The 26962-nt window shown below is 37.5% G+C and overlaps 1 protein-coding gene across 7 annotated transcripts in view; it reads right to left on the reverse strand.

Moving 5' to 3' along the window:
• Window positions 1-26962, reverse strand: part of ALG9 (ALG9 alpha-1,2-mannosyltransferase) — a 96905-nt gene that overhangs the window by 63628 nt on the left and 6315 nt on the right. For all 7 annotated transcript variants that reach the window (XR_005020921.1, XM_036860767.1, XM_036860763.1 and 4 more), the window contains 9 exons: window positions 25874-25944; window positions 20490-20578; window positions 18396-18531; window positions 14516-14603; window positions 14227-14332; window positions 6649-6771; window positions 3791-3945; window positions 1240-1369; window positions 473-620 (listed from right to left, as the gene is read on the reverse strand). Coding sequence is in view for 6 of the 7 variants with exons in the window: in XM_036860767.1 (XP_036716662.1) it covers window positions 473-620; window positions 1240-1369; window positions 3791-3945; window positions 6649-6771; window positions 14227-14332; window positions 14516-14603; window positions 18396-18531; window positions 20490-20578; window positions 25874-25944 (1046 nt within the window). In the remaining variant the exon portion in view is untranslated. The remainder of the gene's footprint in view (window positions 1-472; window positions 621-1239; window positions 1370-3790; window positions 3946-6648; window positions 6772-14226; window positions 14333-14515; window positions 14604-18395; window positions 18532-20489; window positions 20579-25873; window positions 25945-26962) is intronic.

Consider the following 26962-nt stretch of genomic DNA (forward strand, 5'->3'; position numbering starts at 1 on the left):
ACAGCATCAAGGAAAGTGGTACAGAGGTCTTAGCCACAGCTTTCCCAGTGTCCATACATTGGTAGAGAATGTTCACTGCTGTCAGACGACAAACATGTCTTCTCTAAAAACACTCTAGAAACCTAGAGTCTCTAAACCACTTTTAAAAGTGGATTAATATCAGTTAATTATAAAAATTTAAATATGAATCCTCAGGAAGAGCCACTAGCAGGAGCCCAGAGCCCAAAATGTCTTCAGACGTCCCCAGACCTCTGTGGTTAAGGGCAGTGCAGGGGGCATCACCGGACACAGCACTCATTCTACCAAACACAGGCCATGGGTGCTCAGCACAGGCCCCACAGCTCTCTGAGATGGAAAATCATTCAAAAACTTGTGCAAAATCTAAAATGAAGGAAAAGTTAAGAAGACATTGCCACAGAATTGCTATTTTTACACCTTGATTTAAAACTCTGAGAATTAAAGGGCAACTTACTTATCGGGCAGAAGGAAGCTGCTGGGAAATCGATACCACTCTTTCCCTACACAGACATTAACAGGTCGGCCTTCCGGGACAGTGTGGATGGTTGGGTCTGTGGCAATTCGGTGAAATTCTGGATACAAATCAAGGGGCCCATGATACCCTGGAAGGGAGAAGGGTTTGTGAAAGCCAAAGATGAGGGAGATGAGATTCTGACATTTAATTATAATGCCTGTTAATGTCCCACTGTGATCCATGTGAAAGGTACACCGCAACCCCAGCAGGAAGCCCACTCTACGGTGTAAAACGCCTCTACAGTTAGGAAGATGATTAAAGCAGAGGCCCTATTTTTGCCAGAAATAATTTGCTTTCTTGCCCTTCTCTATACCCTTCCACCTTTTTAATTTCACATTCTTTGAGCACATTTCAATATTCTGGATCCAAATAATGGTTATAAGAAAGAATATAATCATGGGACTTGAGCCCCAAATTTGCATCCTAAGTTTAAGGCTTCCTTAATTCATCCTTTAAAAGGAAAAAAAATTAGTAAGAATAGAGAAGACGTTTATAGTTAATCACACTAAAAGGAATTCTCAATCTTCTCTTCAATCCTAAGGTACAGAAGTCACATCCCAATCTTAATATGAAGTCCACAGGTTCTCCCTGTAGAAAAGTCCTCCCCCCGCAGCTTAAGCTGAATTGTATTAAACAATCATGGGTCAAGCAAAACCCAAGGTATAGTGCCTTGCGAGTACGGGTTAAGATATTCTCAGTACATCTACCTCTGAACAGTGCCACAGAGCGAGAAAAAGATAAGAGCCCAAACAGGAAGAGTGTTCCCAACGCCAGCCAATTCGATGTCACAGTATAATGCTCCAGGCGGTATCGCTGAAACACGAAGTGGTAACATTTCTAGAAGGAAAGAAAACTTTATTGAAAAAAGAAGATACACCTTGCAAAATATACATAATCACAAGACATCATCATAACTGAGAGGAAGAAAGCAGAAAAAGAGGTTCTACCAAGGGTCTGAGCAGTAGCAAACAGTGAAGTACCCACTCCAAATTCTCAGATTAAAGCAAATTCTGCTAAATTGTCTGTAGATCAGCCTAGCCAGAGGGCTTCCCAAGAATGAAATCTCACTAGCTTCATAGGAAAATTATTTGGATACTCCCCTAATGCTTAAAGTCCTAATAATTTATTTTTTAAAAATATTTAAACAAAAATGCTTTTCCTAGTTTTCTTTGATATATGAAGTATCTCAATCTATGCTGATATAACTAGTTATTAACCTTCACTTTCCTTACTAACAAGTTTTCATCCAAGTTTTTAGTAACAACAAAATGTTCATGACCAAACAAAAAGAAGAAAGAATTCCTCTCATAGAATATTAGGAAAATTTTGTTAATTATCTGCTAAACTACTTCACAAACTAGATGAATATCACTAACAATATATACACACCTGCATGAGTTCTGCAGCCTTTGAACACCTTCCCATGAGATTTCTGTCTTTCCTTCTTTCCCTCCTAGACTAGAAACTACTTTTGGAAAGCAATTTTGCAATACATAACCAGTGCCATAAATATGTTTGAACCCCTTTCACATTTTCTGGAATCTCTCCTAAGCAAACAATCCAAATACCTAAACAAAGATATTTACCCTAGCATTATTTATAATACTGAAATAAGTGAGCAATCTAAACTTTAACATAAATCATATCTAATCATTATATATAACCAATTCAATATATTATATATTACGTAATAATGTTGTATATTATATCCACCTTAGAATATTATATTGCTATTAAAATGATGGGTATAGATACGGCAATATAGAGAATGTTATAATTATATTAAGAGGCATGTAAAGTTACATGAACCTTAGATTACAAGCATAACAGATTGTTATACGATCGGCAAAAATGCTGGAAGATTTTCTTAGGGTAGTAGGACTGATTTAGAAAGTGGTAAAAGAAAAATTATCTGCAATAAAGTTCAGTTACATTTATAATTAAAATTATTTTTTAAAACTATCATCCTAACATGGACGAGCTTTAAAAACATTATGCTAGGACTTCCCGGTGGCACAGTGGTTAAGAACCTGCCTGCCAATGCAGGGGACATGGATTCGAGCCCTGGTCCAGGAAGATCCCACACGCCGCAGAGCAACTAAGCCGGTGCACCACAACTACTGAGCCTGCACTCTAGAGCTCGCCTGCTGCAACTACTGAGCCCACGTGCCGCAACTACTGAAGCCCACACACCTAGAGCTGGTCCTCTGCAACAAGAGAAGCCACCGCAATGAGAAGCCCACGCACCGCAACGAAGAGTAGCCCCCCGCTCGCCACAGCTAGAGAAAGCCCACGCAGAGGAACGAAGACCCAACACAGCCAAAAATAAATAAATAAAATAAATAAATTTATTTAAAAAAATAAAAATAAAAACATTATGCTAAATGAAAGAAGTCACTCACAAAAGACCACATATTTTATGATTTCATTTATATGAAATGTCCAGAATAGGCAAATCTATAGAGATACAAAGTAGATTAGCTGTTGCTTATGGCTGAGGAGATATGGGAGGGGGGTTACAACAGCTAAAGGGTACAGGGTTTTTGAGGTGATGAAAATGTTCTAAAATTGATTGCAGTGATGCTTACATAGATCTGTGAATAGCCTAAAAAACACTGTATCATACACTTTAAATGGGTAAATTCTGTGGTTTGTGAATTATATCTTAACATAAATCTGTTAAGAAAAAAACCTATCACCCTAATTATTCTTTTTCTGCTAACTGCAAATGGTAGCAGAGGTTAAAAAAAAAAAAAGCAGAGTCTGGCGCTTCTGAAGCCATAAATACAGAGATATTCAAGATGAGTTGTGACAGGGAATTGACCTGGACAGGTTTCGAGCCAGGATTACAAAGTGTCCCACATTGCTAACTGCCTGCTGTAATCCCAAACACTTGAGCCAGTTTCATTCAGCTCTTGTAGTGGAAGAGTAGACCTTCCATTAGCTCTGCTGTGGTTCCACCGTTCTGTGCTAGGCCCATTCAGTGACTTAAAAAAATTCCTTTCATAGCAATTGGATTCTTATTGGCAACAGAGACAAACTAACACACAAGTTAACACTGCAAATATGTAATCAGCAAATAAGAGTCAAAGCAACATTTAAGCAATCAATACATAAAGCTTTATAATATGATCTGTAACAGGTTTAATGTACAGATAAAATATCTTAGGTGGAAGCATTCTGTAATTTGCCTATAAGCTTTATGAATGATTTAAAGTGAAACAGAATGAAGCAGATATACATTTCCTGGAAACTCACCTGAAGTGCAGAAAGGGCCACAGCACCACAGAGACATACAAGTGGATATACAGGGAAAAGAAATCTCTCCTCTTTGTGAGGCTGGATGAAGAAAATTATAAACCAAATATACATTGGAGCCAAGGTAAGCCAATATGGGTGGCCTAAATTCTGAACTGTAAGACAGAAAAATATCCACCTTTCACCATATTAGAACAAAACAGCATGTTTAGTTTCAATGTTCTCTTGATCTCAAACTGGGATATATACCCTAGGGCACCCAATAAAATGTTTCAATTCTTGTATTCACACTTTCTCTGATATAATAAAGGAGTCAAGTAGGAAGAGGTATATAGTCCTTAGCTCTCCCAAGAGGTCCAACATTTAAAGGGAGGCACAATACTGGATTTAGCTAGAACAGGTGAATGGGTAATAGAGCTTAATAATTTCTACACTGGATGAAGAAAAAACAGATTTCTCTTTCTAATGAGTCCTGCCACTAAGACTAAAGGTTCTGAGATTAACCAAAAGCATAACATAAATTCATTTCTTGGATTTTAATTCCTATGTTCTGTTTACTGCATTAATCTTACTTATACACCAAACAGCTATAGATCAAAGAAAAGGAAAAAAGTAGGATTCTCAAATCCATCACTGGTTTTCATCAAGTTACAAATGAGAGTTTGTTTCAAAGCAAATATAAAAACACTCTTAAAGGAAGTTTACTGATCAAGTTTTCTCTCCTGTTCTGCAGTACCCATCCACTCTGTATCGCAAAATTAAAGCCAAGATGTACTTAAAAGCATGTGAAAGAATTAAAGGAATTTAATGAAAACTAAGACCTAAGCACCTACTGGAAGGTTCCTGTGGTTAGGTACATGAACCCTGAGTGATAAACCTGCAACCCACAGCGAAGGCATCCCCTACTGGGCTTATACTAGTGACAACAAGCAGTGCGTAGGAATCACTGGCCAAGGGTAGATAGACAGCGCCCCCTGGTGTCCATTATGTCTACACTGAGCAAATTTAGATGAAAAGATCGAGGTTGTCATCAAAGCCCAACTTAGCAATGTTTAACTGTGCTCCGTAGTTATCCGTGCTTTTGCAGAAACTCTTTAGGAATAAAAATTCTTGAACTGTGATAACAAGCTTATCTTTTAAACTTTTCACTCTAAGATTTTATCATGAGATTTTAGGCTATAATTTAGGACTTATACCTTTCCAGGATGTATTTTAGGTTGGAATTTTCTTCATCATAAGAAAAAAAATCTACCTTCTACAAGTAAACAATCTTTTCCTCTTCTGTATCTTAAAAGCTAACGAATACATTTTAAAAATATGGCCTAAAATTTTGAAATGTCCTCTATAAAATGTACAAAATTATAACCACAGTTGTACTACATGATGAGATAATGGGTAATTCCTTTCCTGCCTCTTTATATTTTTCTACGTTTTTTTCTTCTATTATTTTTATTTCTTAATGTTTCTTCCTTTGAAAAAGTATTGTTTCCATTATAAAGTACACAAAAAATATAAAGAAAAAAACAGAAGAAAAGTACTAAAAAAGTATTTTAAAAAGTATAAAGGAAAGCCCCTAGGTAACCTAAGGATGGGGACTAGTTACTAGGTGGACATGTGGATACATTACACACTTTTAAACCAAAATTGGATTCATACTTTAGAGAACAGCTTAATATACTATTTTTATTTTATTTTTACTGTTTTTATACTTACATCACAAGCATTTCCAAATTTTCCACAAGCATAAATTATTTTCATAGTCAGAGAAAAAGTTACTTTTCAAAAAAAAAGAAAAAATGATCCTTAAGAAATACAAGGAATGGAGGAATACATTAATACCTCGAGGGGACAAACAGCTGAATCCAAATGTGGGACACTATGCAAGATGAATGACCTGGTTTTTTTAGAAATCTTCAGGAGGAAAAAGGTGAGAGGGGGAACCTCTAAAAAAGCTTATGAAACATAACACCAAATTCACTATATGACTCTTGTTCACATCCTGCTTTAAACAAACTATAAAGAACTATAAAAAACTATAAAAAGCTATTTTTCAGACAATGTAGGAATCTAAATATTACCTGGGTATTAGATGATATTAAGAAATTACTGTTAATTTTGTTAGGATAATGGCATCATGGTTATGTTACAACGAAAGTCCTAAAACAAAACAGAAGTGACTCTGAAGGCTGCTTTCATATTCTTTGAACACAGTGAAGTCTTTATAAACCATTAATAGTAGAAAAGCAGAATGGGGAATGGTACTGAGGGATCATATGGCATCCAAATCAGACTAAAAAGTCTGAAGTTAAACCTCCTTCCAAAGCTCAGATGCATTTCTGCTCAGATCTGTCTTCCATAAAAGAAACTATGGGCACTACATATCCAGAGCCATGACAACCTGAGAAAACACTGGCTGTGCAACACAGAATCAGAACAAGCATCAAATTTGGGGGAAGCTCTATATGGTTTAGTTTTCAAAATTTTGGTTGAATTTCCCAGAGAATGTTTGCCTCTAGCATTGATTATCTTAAGCAATCTTGCATGCCAACACACAGTTCTTTAAAAAACAGAAGACTCATATAGGCTTATCTCCCAAGATTTTATAAATGTTTTTGCCTCCCCAGGTGGTTCTGTAAATCATACAGACTTCCTCACTTGCAATTATTAACCAAACTTTCACATAGGTTAACAACATAAGTTAAATAATCTACGAACACAAATGGAAAATGCAATAAACCAACCATTTCCACAGGAAGAAAATGGAGAATAAAGTAAGTAGATTCTTTTTCACTTCTTGGTACCCATTGTTACTTCTCTTCCCTCCCCCAGCCAAGTCTATCATCCGTTATGCCACTCACCATGAAATCTCTGCAGTAGGTATTCCATAAGAGAAGTCAGTGGTAAGACCAAGAGAGCCAAAGCAAAGACTACATTAAAATTCAGAAATCCATTAATTAAATAGAAATACCACGGCTCTATACCTGAGGGAGATAACGAGACAAGAAATCATTAGTGGATGCCTCCAGTACCTATTACAGCGCTTGACTCATACTGTTCTTTGTTCAAGTAACGTTGATGATCCAGTGCCTCATGTGTATGAGAGTCCACAAGCCGCCCCCATCTTAGAAATCAGGTTTCAAATATTTAGCTGTATTTTCTATCATGACCACTATATCTAGCCCAAACGGAACTAATACTTTTCACAACCACCAAATAACATAAATAGCTTAGTGGTGACACTATGATTTATAATAAGAAGTATTTATTTGGTCTTCACCCCCATTCCTAGTACAAAGCTCCTAAAATTACCCTGGTAATTTCCGAAGTGGTGAGAGTAATAAAGGTGTCTTTTGTTCTGTTAATGAGGGAACTTCAGGAAAGCCCCCAGGTAACCTAAGGATGAGGACTAGTTGCTAGGGGAACCAATCGAGTGACAGGAGGGTTGGAACTTTCAGTCCTGTCGTCCCCTTCTCTGGGGAGGGGAGAGGGGCTGGCAACAGGGTTTCGTCAACAGTGGCCAGTGATTCAAGCAATGGTACTTATGTAATGAGGCCTCCATGAAAATCCAAAAGGACAGTCAGTGTTCAGAGAGCTTCTGGGCTGGTGAACAGGCAGAGGAGCACCCGGGGCTGTGGCACACCCAGAGAGCACGGCAGTGCCACATTATCTTCCCGCACACCCTGCCCTACGCATGTCTTCCACCTGGCTTGTATCCTTTATGATAAACTGGTAAACACAAGTAAATGTTTCTCTGAGTTCTGGGAGCCACTCTGGCAAATTGACTGAACCTGAGGAGGGGGCTGCTGGGACTACTAATCTACAGCTGGTCAGTCAGAAGCCCAGGTGACAACCTGGACTTTGAATTGGCACGTGAAGTAGGGGCACAGGGGTTGGGGGAGGGCAGGCGGGGTGGGTTGCAGTCTTGCAGGGCTGAGTTATTAGGGCCTTTCCCATTTCCTTCCCACCTGTTTCTCCTAGTTACATTCTAGCATCCTTCCCCTTGATACACTCAACCACTATTTGATAGTGTGTATACAGGGGACTTGTGTTCCGTAAAAAGTTAACAACTTGTTTTCCTTAGGAAAACCATGTTCAGAGACCCAGACCCTGCTCATAAGTTTTGGGGATTCAGAATGAAACAAAATGACTGAAAACACAAGCCTTACTCACACAAGTTTTGATGCTTTAACTCAAAATCCTTAAACTCAAATGATGAGAAAAAGCCCCCCTCTGCACATTTAGCAGGTTTTTCATCTGCTCTTCCCCTCCATGTGATTACTTCAATCAGGCAGTGAATGACACATGCGGGTTTTAATCACTGTGTGTTGTGACACCCGCGTTGCACCACAGCAATTTCCTGCAATCAGCATTGCTTAAAAGGGTAATCAGAAGGCAGAGAAATAGGCAGAAAAGCCTGACATTTTTGCAGCTTGCACAGCAAAATAAGATTAGAAACCAAACCCTTAATGCTAGAAACATCTAAGGGAGGAGGAAGAGGAAGAGGGGGACCCTAAGGAAGGACTCAAATTCAATCGTGGGTCACCTTTTGGGAAAGCTCTCTCCTTCCTGTCTAAATACAATGATAGGGACTGTTCAGGAACAGAGATTTTGTGCCAGGCCAAGCTCATTAGAGACATTTATATCTTGTATTCTCTACAAATAACCTTTTGGGTTATAGAAAACTAATGGATGGTTTTATTTTCAAAACAGAAATACAAGTCTTCTGTGGATTTTAATTACTATTTAACAACACATTTCCTAAATTGAGTTCTTTAGACATCCAGCTTCCAGAGAACTAAGTTTTTGCACAATCCTCTCCTGACTGCCAGTGTGGTGGCAATGCTATCAACCTTGACCCACCTTTTTCTTTACAAAATTCTGGAAATCTGACCCTGAGAAGAAAAACCAGAGTGACTAAAGGAAAGGAGATCACCCTCCACATCATCTATTACAGATGCTAAACATCAAAAGAAAAAAGCCTCTTTCTCTTTGATCTTTGTAAATATATGTTTTTTTCAGGAAAGCTCTTTAGTCTTTTTGTCTTTACCACAACTTACTATGCCCTCCTGTTAGGGGTATCTTTTTACCAAGGTACGCTGTACTCTGAGATGTGGAACCAAAGCATTAAGTTGGTAAACTCAATTATTTTTATGTGTTAGGAGCTCATAGATCAAGTTCACAGCTAGGCCGTGAACATTTCGTAAGACTTACTTCCCTGAAGGATGGTGTAAAAATCGGGGGATAAGTCAAGATTTGGGAAGGTTCAAGTTGACAACAGTCTTAAAAACAAGAGCAAAAGGGGACAAAAATAGTGAATTCTGTTAGCCAGTGTCCTCCCCTACTTGATGAGGCATCTGCCTTCAAAGAGTAAAAACTTTTCTCTCTTTCCAGGGAGATATTCAGCGCTGCTCTCAGAAAATATCAAAGCTGAACTATGTAGAAAAAAGTTTGTCAGAATGACAAGCTAAGCATTTAACTGGTGCAAAATGAAAGGTGAAAGGAAGCTGGAAGCAGGGTCTTTGCAGGGAGTGACTCACCTATCTCCCTCTTTATGGAAAGTGCCTCAATTCCTTTCATTCAAACGAGCTAAAGGGAGCTTTGCAAGAGGCTAAAAGAAGAGGGGATAATGTTTATTGTTCCACAGATTGAATGAAGGGGAACCATTTTATAGGCCTACAATTTTATAGAACTCTAGGAACTAAATTATAGTAAATCATCCTTATAAATGTCAAATTTGCACCACCAAGAAGAAAAAGCCACCAAGGTTCAACAGAAATGATTAACAAAAGAGGGAAGGCTCTGGAACAGCTGTGGCTGGCAGGTGACCCTGAGCACTCCCCAGAAGACTCCTCTGGGGCTTCACCCTCTGCCGCTGCTGCCGGAATGGAAAACTGTGGGCCTTTTGATAGAGGACACCAGCCCCTACCTTCTGAAATCTCCTGTGCTGTGATCTGACAGATTTGATAAAACACACAAACAGGCAGGGATCACATCCTAGGCTACCGAGTGGCATCCTTGAGCAGACCCACTGTTATTTTTGAGGGGAGAGCATTTCTTTCTTTATTTATTTATTTATTTATTTATTTTATTTTATTTTATTTATTTATTTTTGGCTGTGTTGGGTCTTCGTTGCTGCACGCAGGCTTTCTCTAGTTGCGGCGAGCGGGGGCTACTCTTCATTGTGGTGCGCGGGCTTCTCATTGCAGTGGCTTCTCTCATTGTGGAGCACGGGCTCTAGGCGCGTGGGCTTCAGTAGTTGCGGCACGTGGGCTCAGTAGTTGTGGCTCACGGGCTCTAGAGCACAGGCTCAGCAGTTGTGGCACACGAGCTTAGTTGCACCGCGGCATGTGGGACCTTCCCGGACCAGGGGTCGAACCTGTGTTCCCTGCACTGGCAGGCGGATTCTCAACCACTGCACCACCAGGGAAGCCCGAGAGCATTTCTTACACCTGTCCTCCCACACCTTCCCTGGGCCTGTGTCCTCCTCATCAGACAGCAGCACTGCTCTTCACTCACACACAAAAGTACTACTTAACCTCAGCATCTGAGAACTTGAAATGTTACAAGGGAAAGAGGCAAAATCAGTGCCAAGACCAGTCACTTTCCTTTTTGCAACACTAAATTTCACCTCTTGATCTCTGACCCTATAGAGATGTTTTCCCTACAACTTTGCAACTTTATGTCTACACTACTCTAAATTTCCTAAATGCCAAGTATTCTTTACCTCGTCCAAGTAATAGTTGTGAAAACTATTTCTTTCCCCTGGCTTCAAAAGTCAAGAGTCAGCCCAGGTCTGGAATGTGTCATTAATATATGTTATCTGGCCAAGAAAGTATAGAAAGGTCCCTTTGAAAACCAGAAACAACAGAGAGAATAAATATTTACAGATCGTCCTCGACTTATGATGGAGTTAAGTCCTGATAAACCCATCATAAACTGAAAATATCTTAAGTCATAAATGCATTTAATACACCTAACCTACCGAACATCATAGCTTAGCCTAGCCTGCCTCAAACATGCTCAGAACTCTTACATTAGCCTACAGTTGGGCAAAATCACCTAACACCAAGCCTATTTAATAACACAATGTTGACTGTCTCATGTAATTCATGGACTACTGTACTGAAAGTGACAACAGAATGGTTGCCGGTAAAGAATGGCTGTAAGAGTTTCCACTGTTTACCCTCATGATGGAGGGGCTGACTGGGAGGTATGGCTTGCTGCCACTGTCCAGCATCACGAGAGATATCATACCGCCTATTGGAAAAAGATCCAAGTTCAAAATTCGAAGTATGGTTTCTACTGAACGTGTATTGCTTTCGCACCATCACAGAGTCAAAAAAAAAAATCCTAAGTTGAACCATCATAAGTTGGGGACCATTATTACAATCACAATGGAGAGACTGAAATTATCTTGCTCATGTCTGTGTAGTTCCTACCTAAAATTCAGCTAATGCTGTAAAACTACTTTAAGTTTTTAAAAAGGAACTCAATAGTCAATCTTTTTGTCTCAGCAGTCCCTACACTTGAAATTCTATTTTTCTACAATGTACCCGCATGGTGCCTACCTGGCAAACTCCTTCTCTTCCTTCCAGGCTCAGCTCAAAGATCACTACCTCTAAGAAGTCTTTCCTGATACTACCAGATGAACTTGCTCCTTTGATTCCCTGTCTTTCCACTGTAGCACATAACAGATTGGACTGTAATTATCTATTCATGTGTCTGCAGCCTTATTAGACAGTAAATTCTATGAGGACACATGATAAATGCTCAAAAGCAATTGATTCAATGTTTCTTTAGCTGAAGTCATTTATCCATTCATTCAAGAAGTATTTATAGGCTTATTATGTTCTTATATGTAAGAAACAACACTAGATGTATGCAAAAACTATCAGCACAACGCATTTTAAATTTTCAGATAAAAAACTATGTGCCTACCATAGCTAACAAAGCACTTTAAGTAGGAGACTCTTAGAAAATAGTCAAAATAATGCCAAAAAGTGCCAAACAAGTGAAAGAGTTTCCATGACAAAAAACAGGCTGTCTGACAACTGTACAGCATATAAGTCTTTGATATTTACTGAATGGACTCAACAATTACAATAAAATTAGCTGACAACGGTAAAGTACTACTTTTACCTCTATTCTTAATTTGTATCAAGATAATCCCAACCTAGCACACCACAACAGGTCTAGACAAAATAGTTCTAGGACATAATAGTGATCAGGGCATTTATGTAATCTGATGGGTACTCCAGAATTTGTTCATTCATTCATTCATGAGAAATCTTTATTGAAGACCTAGAATACACAAAGACCACCTACTCCTAAAATGGAAGAAACATTCTCTGTAAGTCTGCTAAAGCAAAATGGAGTTAACATGGAAATCAGACACCCCTGAAAATTTGTCAAAGATGAGGGAAAAGCACAAAAATTCTACCATCAAGGAACAACCCCCTAAAGTCTGGCTGACTACAGCCCCGCACTCAGTCCTGTTGATACCCAGTACGACAATTCCCTCTGTCCCAACAACGCTTTTTCTATCACTAGGAAAGTGATCAGTTCCTGCACATCCAAAATAGCAAAATCTGAACTGAAGCTAACCCAGGTTCACTAAAGCTGGCAGAACAGAGACCCAAGGACTCTTCCCCATAAAACACTGGCTGAAATGAACAGCAGATGCCAACATCCAGGGAAAGACTGGCCACTGCTCCTGGATCCCAAAACCTACCCACTGTTAAACTAGAAACATAAACTTAGGTCAGAATTTATTCTTTCTTTCCTATTCTCCCTACCAACCTGCTTATCTCTAGATGTAAAATCCTCATCAATCTAGAGGACTATAAAAATTATGAAACTTTCATATACTCTCACACAAAGTTTTATTTATAAATAAACAGTCAGAATATCAATATGTAATAACCCATTTAAAAGGTGGAGAAGCCAACTTTTCAAAATTAAACTCAAATTAACACAATTTATTCACCTATATATAATGTATATTATGTTTCCAATAGGTTCCATGTAAATCAATTTCTAATATGCAATCTGGATCTAGGAGGACAGTCCCCCTTCTATTGTCCTGTAGAATCAACTGAAGTTTTACAAGTAAACTAGAACAATGGGCAATTAAAAACATGCAACTCTCCCTAGATAAAGGGAGACATCTAGAGGCAAAAGCTTAAAATTGGGGCTTTTTCTCATAGTCTCAGCGATCTTTGGAGCCACATAAAAGAGCCTTTTAAAATTCCTTCACTTAGCAATTATTCTCTAACTATGCAGTTTGTGGATTCAATTCACTGAACAAAACACTGTTTATTTTTAACCTATTACTCACCATCTAAAATGACAACATTCCCCAAATCCCAAGAGGCCCAATTAAATCTCATTCATATGCTCACTTTAATTCTCCTCAGTCAATCTGTTGGTTCTATTGGCAAAGTGGCACAGAAAAGTGATGGGCGTGGGTTAAATTGATAAGAGACACAGAAATAATTTTAACCTGCTTCATAGCAGAGCCCAAGACAGTCACATATACAGAATGCTCTAAGACCTTCAAAAGATTAAGGCAGAAGAAACTATACTTATTTAATGAGAAACTGTCTCGTAAAATGTTTACTGACTTGGCTGATCTGATTAGAAAGATCTCTAGCTTATCCCTCTGTAGTGGTCACTAACTCAAATGCCCTCAGGGTCCAAAAAACCCAAAAAAACAAAAAACAAAAAAAAACAAAACAGGCTCAAGGGCTGGCTGGGAAAAAAAAAACCATCAGGGAAGGGGTGGAGATGGATGGAAATTGGAGAATCAACCCCAGACTAAAGGCATTCCCTTTTCTCCCCTCTTAATCCTAACCTGGCCAAACTATCCACCCTCTCATGCTGACCTCACTCCCATTTGCTACACTTTATCTACAGATTTTCTAAACTTTCTCCCCTAATGCATAATACTAAAGTAAAACAAATTAAAAAAAGAAAAAGTAATTCTAAATGTTATACCAAATGTACAGAAAATGTCTGGAGGAATATTTTCCAAGGTGCTAACAATAGCTATCTGGAGATGATGGGATTATGAATGATTTTCTTATTTTTGTTATCATATTGATTTTCTAATGAGAAGAGAAAAAAGTAACTTAATTTTAAACGAGTAGCATCAAAACCCAAGGCATACCCAACAGTCCTCACTACTCTGAAACTGAGAATAAGAGGCAGCAGGACTAACAGAAAGCCAGATCTGAACATCACATTAATCAAGGAAAAATATTTAGTGGCTATATATCATCACTGTGCTATGTTCAAATGTCATTTATTTTTAAATAAGAAAACATTACCAGCAAAGAAAGGCTATATTTGATAAAATGTGGCAGCTGAATTAAAATTTCAAAGCTGAGGCAAATTAAGCTATCCCCTAACTCTTCCCTAATTTCATATGGCCTTACCATAAAGATCAGGTCCATGAGGGGTAAAGACATTATACAGAACAATGTTGAGTGGTGCAATCACCAACTTCCCGTAATAGTAGCTGTCAATGACCACCACAGGCACCTAAAATAGAGCAGAAAATATATAGCAATTGTAGGGTTTTGCTCTGGAAACATTCTCACAATGCTAATAGGATAAACTTCAGAATGAAAAACAGAATCAATTCCTAATGTTCTCTTTTCCGTCCACATCAGAAGTTGCTTTCATTACAACTTTAGAACAAAACAAGATACAAAGAAAACTCACCAGAAAGATCATTAGGGCAACCAGCGACCAATGAAAGAAACTCTTCCATCTGTGCTTCATGACCAGCAAATCAAAGGCAATAGGTAAACTAACAGAGAAACAGAAAGTGGGGAGTTACATACTTAGAACAGAAACTGAAACAGGTCAGATTTACACATACCTCATGCTGAACTGAGAATAAAATGTCTCTAGCAATTACAGTGAGGGAAGAAAGCTGGTACATGAAAGGATGTCTTCTCAAAAAATAAAAAATGTGATCTCTTCACAGGACTCATCAGAGTGAGATGCATCCCACAATGCACAAGAAATATAAATATTCGTATTCGGAATGAGCTCCATTTTACACGTATTTATGTGTAATGGACGTTTAAAATATATTAATTGTAAGTAAATGTACCCTATTGCCCTACTCCCACCCTGCCAAATAAATAAATACTGATTTCTCCCTTCCAAGATTTATTAAGATTTTAGTAATAAAATAATATTACCAACTTTCACTTCAATTCTGATATATCCCTTTCCAATATGTAATATTTCTCCAAAATGTAATATGTAATATTTGTTCTTCTTCCTTTCACTTAAATTCCTCAAGCAAGTCTCAACAGCATATGTGTGTTGCCTTCACTATTTCTTCCTTAAGGCCTAACATCAAGCTATTAAGACTGATCTAAGGTACCAGGAATCTCCTGTCCGCCAAACCCAGTATCTTTCCACAAGCTTCATCTCCCTTTGTCTTTCTGTTGCACTTGACACAAAGCATCTGCTCCTTCCTCTTTGGACTCCCTGGCTCAGATGTTCCTTTCTGGGGGCTTCCCTAGTGCTCCTTTCTAGGCTTCTTTTTCCCTACCTCACCGTGTGCCCTACCATGGTCCTAGTTCCCAAAAGCAAGGTTCTACTTTTCTCTCTCTATACTCATTTTCTCGAGGGCTTCAACTCCTCTTGCATGAACAATCACCTTCATATCCATGACTTCCTAATCTAGGACACTAGTCAGAGCCCTTACCTGTGCTCCGGTCACAAAGAATTCCATCCCACACCAATCTATTTACTTACACAGAATCTACCCAATGTCAATTACAGGCTCTGCTCCTGCCTCCTCCGTAAAGTCTTTACGTTTATATGGCACTATCATCTCATGTGAACATCTCTTCTAAGATTTGAAATTCCACATTCTATTACCTAAATATTGCATTAACATTCTGTGTTTTTATTTTTTTCTCCCCAGCTAGTTACATTTCCATAGCACCTGCATTTCTCCTTTGATAAGTCAATAAATGATAGTACATTGCTAACTGACTGATTAACTGTGATCCTGAAATCATTTCTCTAAAGGCAGACTAATCAAAATGCGCCAACTCAGAGGTATTTGGGGAACTCATGAAGTTCAATGTAAATCCAGTAAAGAGTAAAAGGAATGGAGAAACTGACAAAAGGAGGATGGAGAAGTAAAAAGGAGGGAGGAACAAGGCTTTGTGAGTCACATTCAAGTTTGGACCCCATAGAGCAGGGGTTGGCAAACTTTTTATTTAAAGGATCCAATAGCAAACATTTTAGGCTTTGTAGGCCCCCTATGGTCTCTGTTGCATATTCATGTGTGTGTGTGTGTGTGTGTGTGTGTGTGTGTGTTGTTTTTAACAGCCCTTTAAAAATGTAAAAATTTCTTAGTTCTTGGGCTGTACAAAACAGGCCAGCTGGATGTGTGACCCACAGGCTACAGAATGCCAACCTCTGTGACACAAAGCAATGGGGAAGCTATTACAAAGACAAAACAGAGTGATAAAATCATATTTGCATTTTAGGAAGATAACTCTAGTTTGAGTGTGGAGAGCAGATTTATAAGGGTCAAGACTAGAGATGGGAAGATCATTTATGAGCCTACATAAAAGAACAGAGAGAGGTGAAGAAAAGTAGATTCAAAAGATATTCAAGACGTACAAGCAATTAATAAGACATGAGAAAGAGAAAACAGTCACAGATAATTTTCAGGTCCTGGCTCAGCACAGATGGTGGTACCATTTACTGGGCTAGAAACATAGGTAAAGGACAGATATGGAGGGAAGATAATGAGTTCAGTTTTGTAAATGTTTAGCTATATAAATGGAGATATCCAATAGGCAGCTAGGTATATATGAGTGAAGCTTAAGAGATGACTGGACTATATAAAGATATGGGACTCATCAAGATGACAGAGAGAGCAGAAAGTAGAGAAGAGGCTCTGACACAAAATCTTGACAAATATAATAATTTGAGAATGATATGCAGAATAGAATAGAAGATAAGATTGGAGGTGGGGAAACCAGCCTTTAAAATCCACTTAAGAAAATTTTAAATGCCTATTCTGATTTAGTAACTCCCTTCTAAAAATCTATCCCATAGATAAATTTCCGCAAGTGTATAGACATATGTACAAAAATGTTCACTGAAGCATTGGGTATAACAGCAAAAAAACTGAAAACCAAATGCCTACCAATAAAGCAATGGTTAAATAAATTATGGACAGCCATATAATAATGCAATGTTACGCAACTGATACAAAGAACAATATAAATCTATGTACAGAAGATATACATATGTATAGGATAATTCTGTTTGTTTTAAGAATTTAAGTATGTATGTATAAATGTGTATGTGTGCATTTATTCATGTAAGGATAATTTCTGGAAAGATATGTACAAAACTGTCAGCAATGACTAACTGTGAAGACTGGGTTAGGGGAGAAAAGAACTAAGAATTCTTTTTACCTCATACAATCTGGTACTTTTTTTAAATAATGAAGATATACTACTATGATAATAACCTTAACACAAACTAACATATTTTTCTAAATAACTAGTGGTACAGGCAAGAAATTAAGGCAGCACAAACTAGAGAAGTTGTGAAAACAAAAAGTACAAAAGGAATGAGAGATACTATGGAACTTGGAAAAAAAAAAAAGGATGCTGCAGGCAGGAAAGAAGAAGGACTGAAAGGAAACTCAGAGAACAAGCCTGGGTGATTGGGAAAATGCACAGCACAGGGTGGTAGAGTGTGGAAGAAACATCAGCTGTTAAGAGTCAGAAGGCCTGCATCCAAAAGCAAACATAACCTTAAAGGCAAATTACCCAAAACCTCTCGAAGTCCACTTTCTCATTTATAAAGCACTAATAATTGGAGACTTCCCTGGTGGCGCAGTGGTTAAGAATCTGCCTGCCAATGCAGGGGACACGGGTTCGATCCCTGGTCCGGGAAGATCTCATATGCCACGGAGCAACTAAGCCTGTGCGCCACAACTACTGAGCCTGCACTCTAGAGCCTGCAAGCCACAACTACTGAACCCACGCACCACAACTACTGAAGCCCATGTGCCCTAGAGCCCACACGCCGCAACTACTGAGCCCATGCACCGCAACTACTGAAGCCCGCGTGCCCTAGAGCCCACGCACCGCAACTACTGAGCCCGCATGCTACATCTACTGCAGCCCACGCACCTAGAGCCCATGCTCTGCAACAAGAAAGCCACCGCAATGAGAAGCCTGCGCACCACAACAAAGAGTAGCCCCCGCTTGCTGCAACTACAGAAAGCCCACATGCAGCAATGAAGACCCACCAAAAAAAAAAAAAAGCACTAATAATTGTATTTGTCTTGCAGAGTAGGTTTAGGAATAAAGTTCATAAAGGGTTTAGCTGTGTCCAGGATACAGCAGATGCTTAACAGTCACTTTCTTATTAGAATTAATCGTAACAATAAGTACTTAGAGAAATATTCTTCCACCTCCCAGAATCTTTGAATAATTAATTCCTATAACTTTAGGTCCTACCCAAAGAATATGGAGATAACCTAACATTAGGATTGACTATATACCCAGTGATACATGGAAGATGAATCATGTTAGTTTCTTACCCAAGAGCTGCACTGAATGGCCAGCCTAAGATAGCCCCAGCTGCTACTCCAAGCACAGCAAAGGAAGTTTTGTCCATATACCAGCCAGTCATGGCTATCAATGTAGTGTACATACAGAAGCTGCTAGGAAGGAATGCTGCAAGACAAAAGAAATGAAAAAACAAGGGGGAAAGGGACAAGAGATTGAGATTTATGAGTTATCAATTATTAAAAATATAGCTGCATTGCAATATGTCAATAACCAGGAACATACTTTGAGCAATGCTATATTAGAAATGAGGAGTAAAGTGATACTCATTAAAGAAAAAAAAACCAAAGTTCAATGATTTTCTTATTTTCTCTCTCCTGTTTTTTATGTACCAACACATCACCCAATTATACAATGCCAACCATGTCATTTATCTCCTGGCCTGTACCCCAAGTCCCAAACTTACAGGATTCCAGGTTCCCCAGAAGTACCTCCAGGTTATATTTCCAGACAGGAAGTATGCTTCAAGAAATTTAGAGCCATTGCTAACAATCTGTTTCTGAAGAAGTTTATCCTCTGATAGTCTTCTGAGACTGTCCTATTAGCAACCTGTACCCCATAGGAATTCTCAGAAGCCTTCTCAAGGAACAAATATGTTCGATGGCAGCACTGCTTTGCATCCTTCATCCACTGACATAGATAGTTTGGCCTTTAGATGTCCCCCTAATTATTTCCATCAAGCGTAACTTTCTTGTTGCATACAGCAGAGGACTGACCACCTTCAGGGTCTCTGCAAGAGTCACATTTCAGCAAAATGTTTCTAACAACTCTACAAAAAATGCAGATCTGCCTCTCCCTGCTGTTTAAGTGCTTCACCTAGCACTAGAAAAATCAATACCAACTCCAACAGGGACCACAATGAACAGGCAGTATGATTTGAGAAACTCAGCAAAGGGTTCAGAGGCTCATATCAAAGGATGCCTTGAACTTATCTGTGCCTTAACATCCTCAGCTGAAATTATAAAACTAAAAATGCTCTCAGATATCTCCCTCACACGAGAATCAATTTTAGGAGTAGCAAAGTAACTAAAAAAACATGTGAAGGACAACCCTCCCAGATAAATGCTAAATAATATTGATGCCATCCAAAGCTGTTGATTCCAGCTCCAAGGGGAGCAGAGGAATCTGAGGTCTCTGCCAGCTCAGAGGGCAAAGCATAGTCTCATTTAGGACAGTGGCTCTCAAAGTTATTCAGGCGTGAGGCCCTGAGATCTCTGCAGAACATGGATTTTGATACAGTCAGTGAAAAGTAAATATATACTTTTGCGCTAGATACTATTTTTTGTGTATATTTAGTGTATATACTAGATTCTGGTACACACAAGCAAAAATTAAAATTAAAATTGAGATGATTATATCTAGTAACTTAATTTTTCTGAAAAATTGGAAACAGGCTACCTTTTGGCAACAGGCCACTTTGGCTCAGCTCATAGAACACAAATGTTCAATGGCAGCACAGTTTGAAAGCCATCACTCTACATTAACAATTTTATTCTAAATTTCCAGAAGCCTACTTTATTCTATAAAATACAGTATTTTATAGAATACTGTATTTTATAGTATACATTTATACTTTTATAGAATACATTGCAAATAATTGGCATAAAATAGAACCATCAAGACCAGGGTTTTTAGACATAAAGTGCTTCCTTGAGCAAAATAACAAAATTATTGTCCTTCCCCTAACAGCAAAGAAAGGCAGTGGATGCCTCTGTTTCTCAGCCCTGCTGTGATAAAAAATATAATAATGTAATAGAAAGCAACCTGATGAAAATAACAGCTCTACCACTTATGAATTCTTTGACTTTTGGTAAGTCACTTCACCTTTCTAAGTTTCAGCGTCCCTACATGCAAAAATGAGAAAATATTTATCTGACTTATAAATATTTATCTGACCTTACAACCACAGGATGGTTGTAAAGGTCAATAAAGATCATGTAGATAATAGGACTGTAAATTACTGACATGTTATACAAATATAACCTACATCTGGACAAGTTCTTCTGCTTGATGCAACTGTGAAATATCAGTGAACCTTTTATGCCCTCACCTGCTCTTTTACTTACCTGATGATGAGCAAAACATGCCAGTGCTGAGAACCAAGAAGGCTAGCATCATTCGACTCACATGCAGCCCAAACTTCTTGCACACAGCCCTAGAGGAAAGGCAAAGACTATCAGCATAGCAAACCTTCGGGATGGAAATTTCAAATTAAAGGACAAAAACATGTCTGCATCACAGAGAACACTGAAGATCTAAAGTCAAATACAGAACTGTCTCAACAGGTCTGTTAGCAATTCCATGTGCATAAGAAACCCAAACATTCTTATTCCTTAAGCAGGAGAGAAGCTCTCTACCTAAGAGGAAATGTATACTTTCTGTGCTAGATTATGTCTAATATCAGTAGGAAAACAGCCTGATATAGTGGAAAAATAACAGGCCTCAGATGGGCACAGGTTAAAATTCTGGCCCTTCCACTCACTAGCAGTGGTACCCTCATCTAGTTACATAATCTGTCAGATTCCTCATCTGTTAAATGAAGATAATGATAATACTTACTGCATAAGGTTTCTGTGAGGGCAATGCATGGTAAAGTGCGCAGAAGAATGCCAGGCACAGAGTTGCTCAATAGATGACAGTTATCAGAAAAAAAGACTAGGAGATACACCAAAGTTTTAATAAATGGTTATCTAAGTCAGTGTTTCTAAAGCAATTATATACCTCCTTTTCCTTCTGTCTTACAGGCCTTTTCAACCCTATAAATAAAACATTATTAGAGGTGATCATTGCTTCATTTAGTCAATATCTGTTCAGACATAACTATGTGTTACCTATTTTCTTGCTCAGTTTCCTTATTGCATCTCAGAGCTTCTTTCTGAAATAATTTTGTTTCTTCCTAAATACATCCTTTAGAAGGTTCTTTAGTGAGGATCTCTTAATGGTAAATTCTGGCTTTTGTTTGATCTTTATATTTTGTCTGAAAGGTCTTTATTTAACTCTTGGTCTTAAAAGGTGGTTTAGCTGAGTACATAATTTTAGGATGACAGTCATTTTCTCACAGAACTTTGAACATATTTTTTGTCTTCTGGCTTTCGAGAATGCTTTTGTTGGTCTAACTGCCTGACATTCCTTTGTAGGTTTTATATTAGTCCTCTGTCAACTTGTAAGATCTTCTTTGTCCTTTGTTTTACACAGTCTTACCAATTCCTTTTTATTTATCCAGCTCAGGATGTTAGGCTTCCTGAATCTGTGGATTAGCATATTTTCTCCTCTGATTCTGGAAAAATCTTATTAGCTGTTACTTCCCTGAATCCTGCCTCTCCCTATTCTATCTCTCCTAGATCTGATTAGATATATATCAGATCTTTCAACTCTACCACACACATTTCTTAACCTCTCGTATTTCCTTTCTGTCATTCTGTACTACATTCTTAGTAGTTTCTTCACATCAATCTTCTAGTTTACTTATTAGAAGTGTCTAATCAGTTATTTGATCTACTGAATTTTCAATATCAATTATTATATTTTCATTTCTAGAAGTTCTGTTTGGTTCTTTTCCAAATCTGCCTGGTCATTTTTGTAGTCTCATTTGTTTTTTTCTTTTTAATCCTTTTTATTTTATTGTGGTAAGAACACTTAATATAAGATCTACCTTCTCTACAGATTTTTAAATGTAAAATACAGTATTGTTATCTATAGGCATGATGTTGTACAGCAGATCTCCACAGCTAATTCACATCACATAAGTGAAACTTTATACTCGTTGATTAGCAACTTTCCGTTTCCACCTGCCCCCAAACTGGGCAGCCACAATTCTATCCCTTGCTTCCATGAGTTCAACTATTTTAGATAACTCATGAAAGTGGAATCATGCAATATTTGCTCTTCTGTGACCAGTTATTTCCCTTAGCACAATTTCCTCAAGGTTCATCCACGTCGTCACATTTGCAGAATTTCCTTCTTTTTTAAGACTGAATAATACTCCATTGTATACCATGTCCCCCACTCCATTCACCTCTCACTGGGTATTTAGGTTGTTTCCAATCTTGGCTATTGTGAATAATGCTGCAACGAATATTGGAGTGCAAATACTGCTTTGAGATCCTGATTTCAATTCTTTTATATAAATTCCCAGAAGTGGGTTTGCTGGATCATATGGTAGCTCTATTTTTAATTTTCTGAGGAACCTCATACTGTTTTCCACAGTGGCAGTACCATTTTGCATTCCCACCAACAGTGTGCAAGGGTTCCAATTTCTCTACATCCTCACCAGTACTTGCCTTTGTTTTTAGACAAGAGCCATTCTTTTTTCTTTTTTTTAATTGAAGTATAGTTGATTTACAATGTTCTGTTAGTTTCTGGCGTACAGCAAAGTGATTCAAAGTATATATACATATATATATATTTTTTCATATTCTTTTCTATTACAGTTTATTACAGGATATTGAATACAGTTTTCTGTGCTATACAGTAGGACCTTGTTTATTTTATATATATTAGTTTGTATCTGCTAATCCCAAACTCCTAATTTATCCCTCCCCCACCCTTTCCACTTTAGTAACCATAACTTTCTTTTCTATGTAAGTCTGTTTTCTATGTGAGTCTGTTTTCTATGTGAGTTTCTGTTTTGTAAATACGTTCATTTGTATCATATTTTAGATTCCACATATAAGTGATATCATATGGTATTTGTCTTTCTCTTTCTGACCTACCTCACTTAGTATGATAATCTCTAGATCCGTCCATGTTGCAAATGGTATTATTTCATTCTTTTTTATGGCTGCGTAGTATTGTATTTTGTGTGTGTATGTGTGTGTGTGTATGCATATATATATATACATATACATATATATACACACACACACATACACACACACATTTTCTTTATCCATTTATCTATCAATGGACATTTAGGTTGCTTCCATGTCTCGGCCGTTCTAAATAGTGCTGCAATGAACACTGGGGTGCATGTATCTTTTCGAATTACAGTTTTCTGTGGATATATGCCCAGGAGTGGGATTGCTGATCATATGACAATTCTATTTTTAGTTTTTTAAGGACCCTCCATACTGTTCTCCATAGTGGCTGCAGCAATTAACATTCCCACCAACAGTGTAGGAGGGTTTCCTTTTCTCCACACCCTCTCAGCCTTTATTTTTTGTAGACTTTTTGATGATAGCCATTTTGACCAGTGCGAGGTGATACCTCACTGTAGTTCTGATTTGCAGTTCTCTAATAATTAGCAATGTTGAGCATCTTTTCATGTGCTTATTGGCCATCTGTATGTCTTCTTTAGAGAAATGTCTGTTTAGGGCTTCTGCCCATTTTTTGATTGGGTTCTTTGTTTTTTTGTTATTGAGTTGTAGGAGCTGTTTGTGTATTTTGGAAATTAAGCCCTTGCTGGTCACATAATTTGCAAATATTTTCCCCCAGTCTGTAGGTTGTCTTTTTGTTTTGTTTATGGTTTCCTCTGCTGTGCAAAAGCTTGTAAGTTTGATTAGGTCCTATTTGTTTATCTTTGCTTTTATTTCTATTGCCTTGGGAGACTGACCTAAGAAAACATTGGTACCACTTATGTCAGAGAATGTTTTGCCTATATTCTCTTCTAGGAGTTTTATGGTGTCATGTCTTATATTTAAGTCTTTAAGCCATTTTGAGTTTATTTTTGTGTATGGTGTGAGGGAGTGTTCTAAATTCATTGATTTACATGTGGCTGTCCAGGTTTCCCAATACCACTTGCTGAAGAGACTGTCTTTTCTCCATTGTATATTCTTGCCTCCTTAGGCAAGAGCCATTCTAACAAATATGAAGTGATCTCACTGTGGTTTTGATTTGCATTTCCCTGATGATTAGTGATACTGTCATCTTTTCATATATGTTGGCCAGATTATTAGGTTTTTTACTATTGGGTTACAGGAGTTCCTTATACATTTTGGAAATGAACCTCTTATCAGATATATGGTTTGCAAATATTTTCTCCCATTCTTTCAGTTTCTTTTCACTCTATTGATTATTTAGTCTCTTCTTTCTTCTTCATGTTTTCAATTCCTTCTTTTATTTCTTTAAAAATATTAAATGTAATTATTTTATATTCTTATTTTAGTAATTCCTAATAAATGAAGTTTTGCAGGTCAGCTTTCTATTGATTTGTTATCTCTGCTGGCTCTCACTCATAATGTTTTGTTCCCTTCTGTGCTTTGTCATTTATTTTTACTATAAATTTTTGTTCACTAGAACTTTATCTGTGGTAATGCTTTGACACCTGGATTAAGGATACACTTCTCTAGAGAAATTTTACATTTGTTTTTGCAAGATGCCTGGGAACACTAACAACCCAGAACAATTTAAAATAAATTCTCAACTTGGGGTTTAGGGGACTATGTGGGTGATTTGAATTCAGTCCTGAACTCATATAAAGACCAATTTAAGATTACAATCCTCAAAGGCAACACTGGATTTCTTTGTTTTTCCTCTATTCTACCCAGAGTCAAGGCCAAAGAACTTTTTTATCTGATATTTTTGGCTGTTTTGCAGTGGGAAGACTTTAAATAATGATTACTAAGCCCAGATACCTTTTAAAGCATTATTAAAATAAGATGTTTGTTAGGTTTCATGTTAAAAAAGGTAGCTAGTGGCGCAGTGGTTGAGAGTCTGCCTGCCAGTGCAGGGGACACAGGTTCGAGCCCTGGTCTGGGAAGATCCCACATGCCGCGGAGCAACTAGGCCCGTGAGCCACAACTACTGAGCCTGCGCGTCTGGAGCCTGTGCTCCGCAACAAGAGAGGCCGCGATAGTGAGAGGTCCGCGCGCCGCCGCGATAAAGAGTGGCCCCCGCTTGCCACAACTAGAGAAAAGCCCTCGCACAGAAACGAAGACCCAACACAGCCATAAATAATAAATAAAAATAAAAATAAAAATTATAAAAAAAAAAAGGTAGCTATTTTTATTACTGGAACACTTAAATGCTTAATAGTCTCACTAATATTCATTCAACCAGTAGGTACTTGGTGAAAGACAATGTACTGGGTGCAAATAAGAGCAGTGAGTCCCACACTGGGAATAATTTCCTATCAGCTAAGTTCAAAGGGAGAAGAAAGAAATCATGATTCTATCTCTTAGGACCAAAAAAAAAAAAAAAGAAAAAAAAAAAAGGGCCCTACTAAATCCTACTAAATAAAATACCAGTTAGATACCAGTTAGATATGTATTAACAGAATTAAAGTTAATAATATGAAGATATGCCATTTATCACCTCAGGAAAGAAAGTGATAATTAGAAGTATTCCCTTCCAATGGTTCGTTTCAAACAAGAAATTGCACTTTAGATATAATACTAGAAGCTAGAAGGAAAATGTTTTCTATTTCTAAACACTGCTTCTACTATCAGAGTAATAATCTATGCTATATTGGGCTTCCTTATAGCACTTTTAGAAGCAAAGCTTTTATACTCACTTGTAAAAGTAAAGTTCACATATACAGCTCACAAAAGCCAGCAGACATCGTAAAAAGTAAAAGACAAGAATCTGAAAGAAACCCAGAACAAGAAAACAGAAGTTACAGATACAAGTTAGAAAAACTCTTAAAGATGAAACCACTCTCATTTGTCACTAATAACTATAAATTGGTATAATCCTTTTGAAAAGCAATATGTATCAAGAACCATGCAAATTTTCATATCCCTAAATTCAAGTACAGAAGTATATCTACTTCTCTGATTCCGGCCCACAGAAGTAACCCAAAATATGGGAGGGGAGGAGTTCTATTCATAAAAATGCTAATTGCAGCTCTACTAATTTAGTAAAAACTATTTTATAAACTACAAAATGTTCAATTACAGGGAAATGGTTAAATTATATTATATCTATTCATGGATTATTATACACATATCAAAGTTTACGGTTACAAAGACAGTGGAGAAATTCTTATGATATAAAACTCATTTATTCAACAAGCATTTCTTAGACAATTATAATAATTGATTGTAATTATTATAAAATTATATTACAAAATACTAAATGCAAATCTATGATATAACATTTATACATCAGAGTTACAGCTATGGAAATCAGAAGTACTGTATATGAAAAAACTGGAAAGAAATATAATAAAATGGTAAAAGTGGCTATATCAGGCTAGTGAGACTTAGGTACATATTTTTCCTCCTATTTTTCAAATGTCTGTAATGTGGTTTTATTAATCTTAGGAATTGATATGAATTTTACAAATAAAAATAACAAAATAATAAGAATTGTACCGAATAGCTTTCATACTACAGTATACTGGTATGTTTAAGAGCAATGAATACCTCTGAAAATAAGCACTATTTAAATATATTCTATGATTAATATTACTGCATATAACTTAAAAGTACTTTCAGTTTTCATCATTATGTTCAATCAAGTGATCAGCAAATGCCCAAGTTCATTCATTAATTCAATAAAACCATACTGAAAACCTCCTATACTTTGAGCACTCTCTAGATGCTACTAGGAATACAGATAATTTTAGTACAAGGTATCCACACTTAAGGACTCTTCATCT

The sequence above is a fragment of the Balaenoptera musculus genome, chromosome 8 (assembly GCF_009873245.2).
Source record: "Balaenoptera musculus isolate JJ_BM4_2016_0621 chromosome 8, mBalMus1.pri.v3, whole genome shotgun sequence".
Lineage (NCBI taxonomy): Eukaryota > Metazoa > Chordata > Mammalia > Artiodactyla > Balaenopteridae > Balaenoptera > Balaenoptera musculus.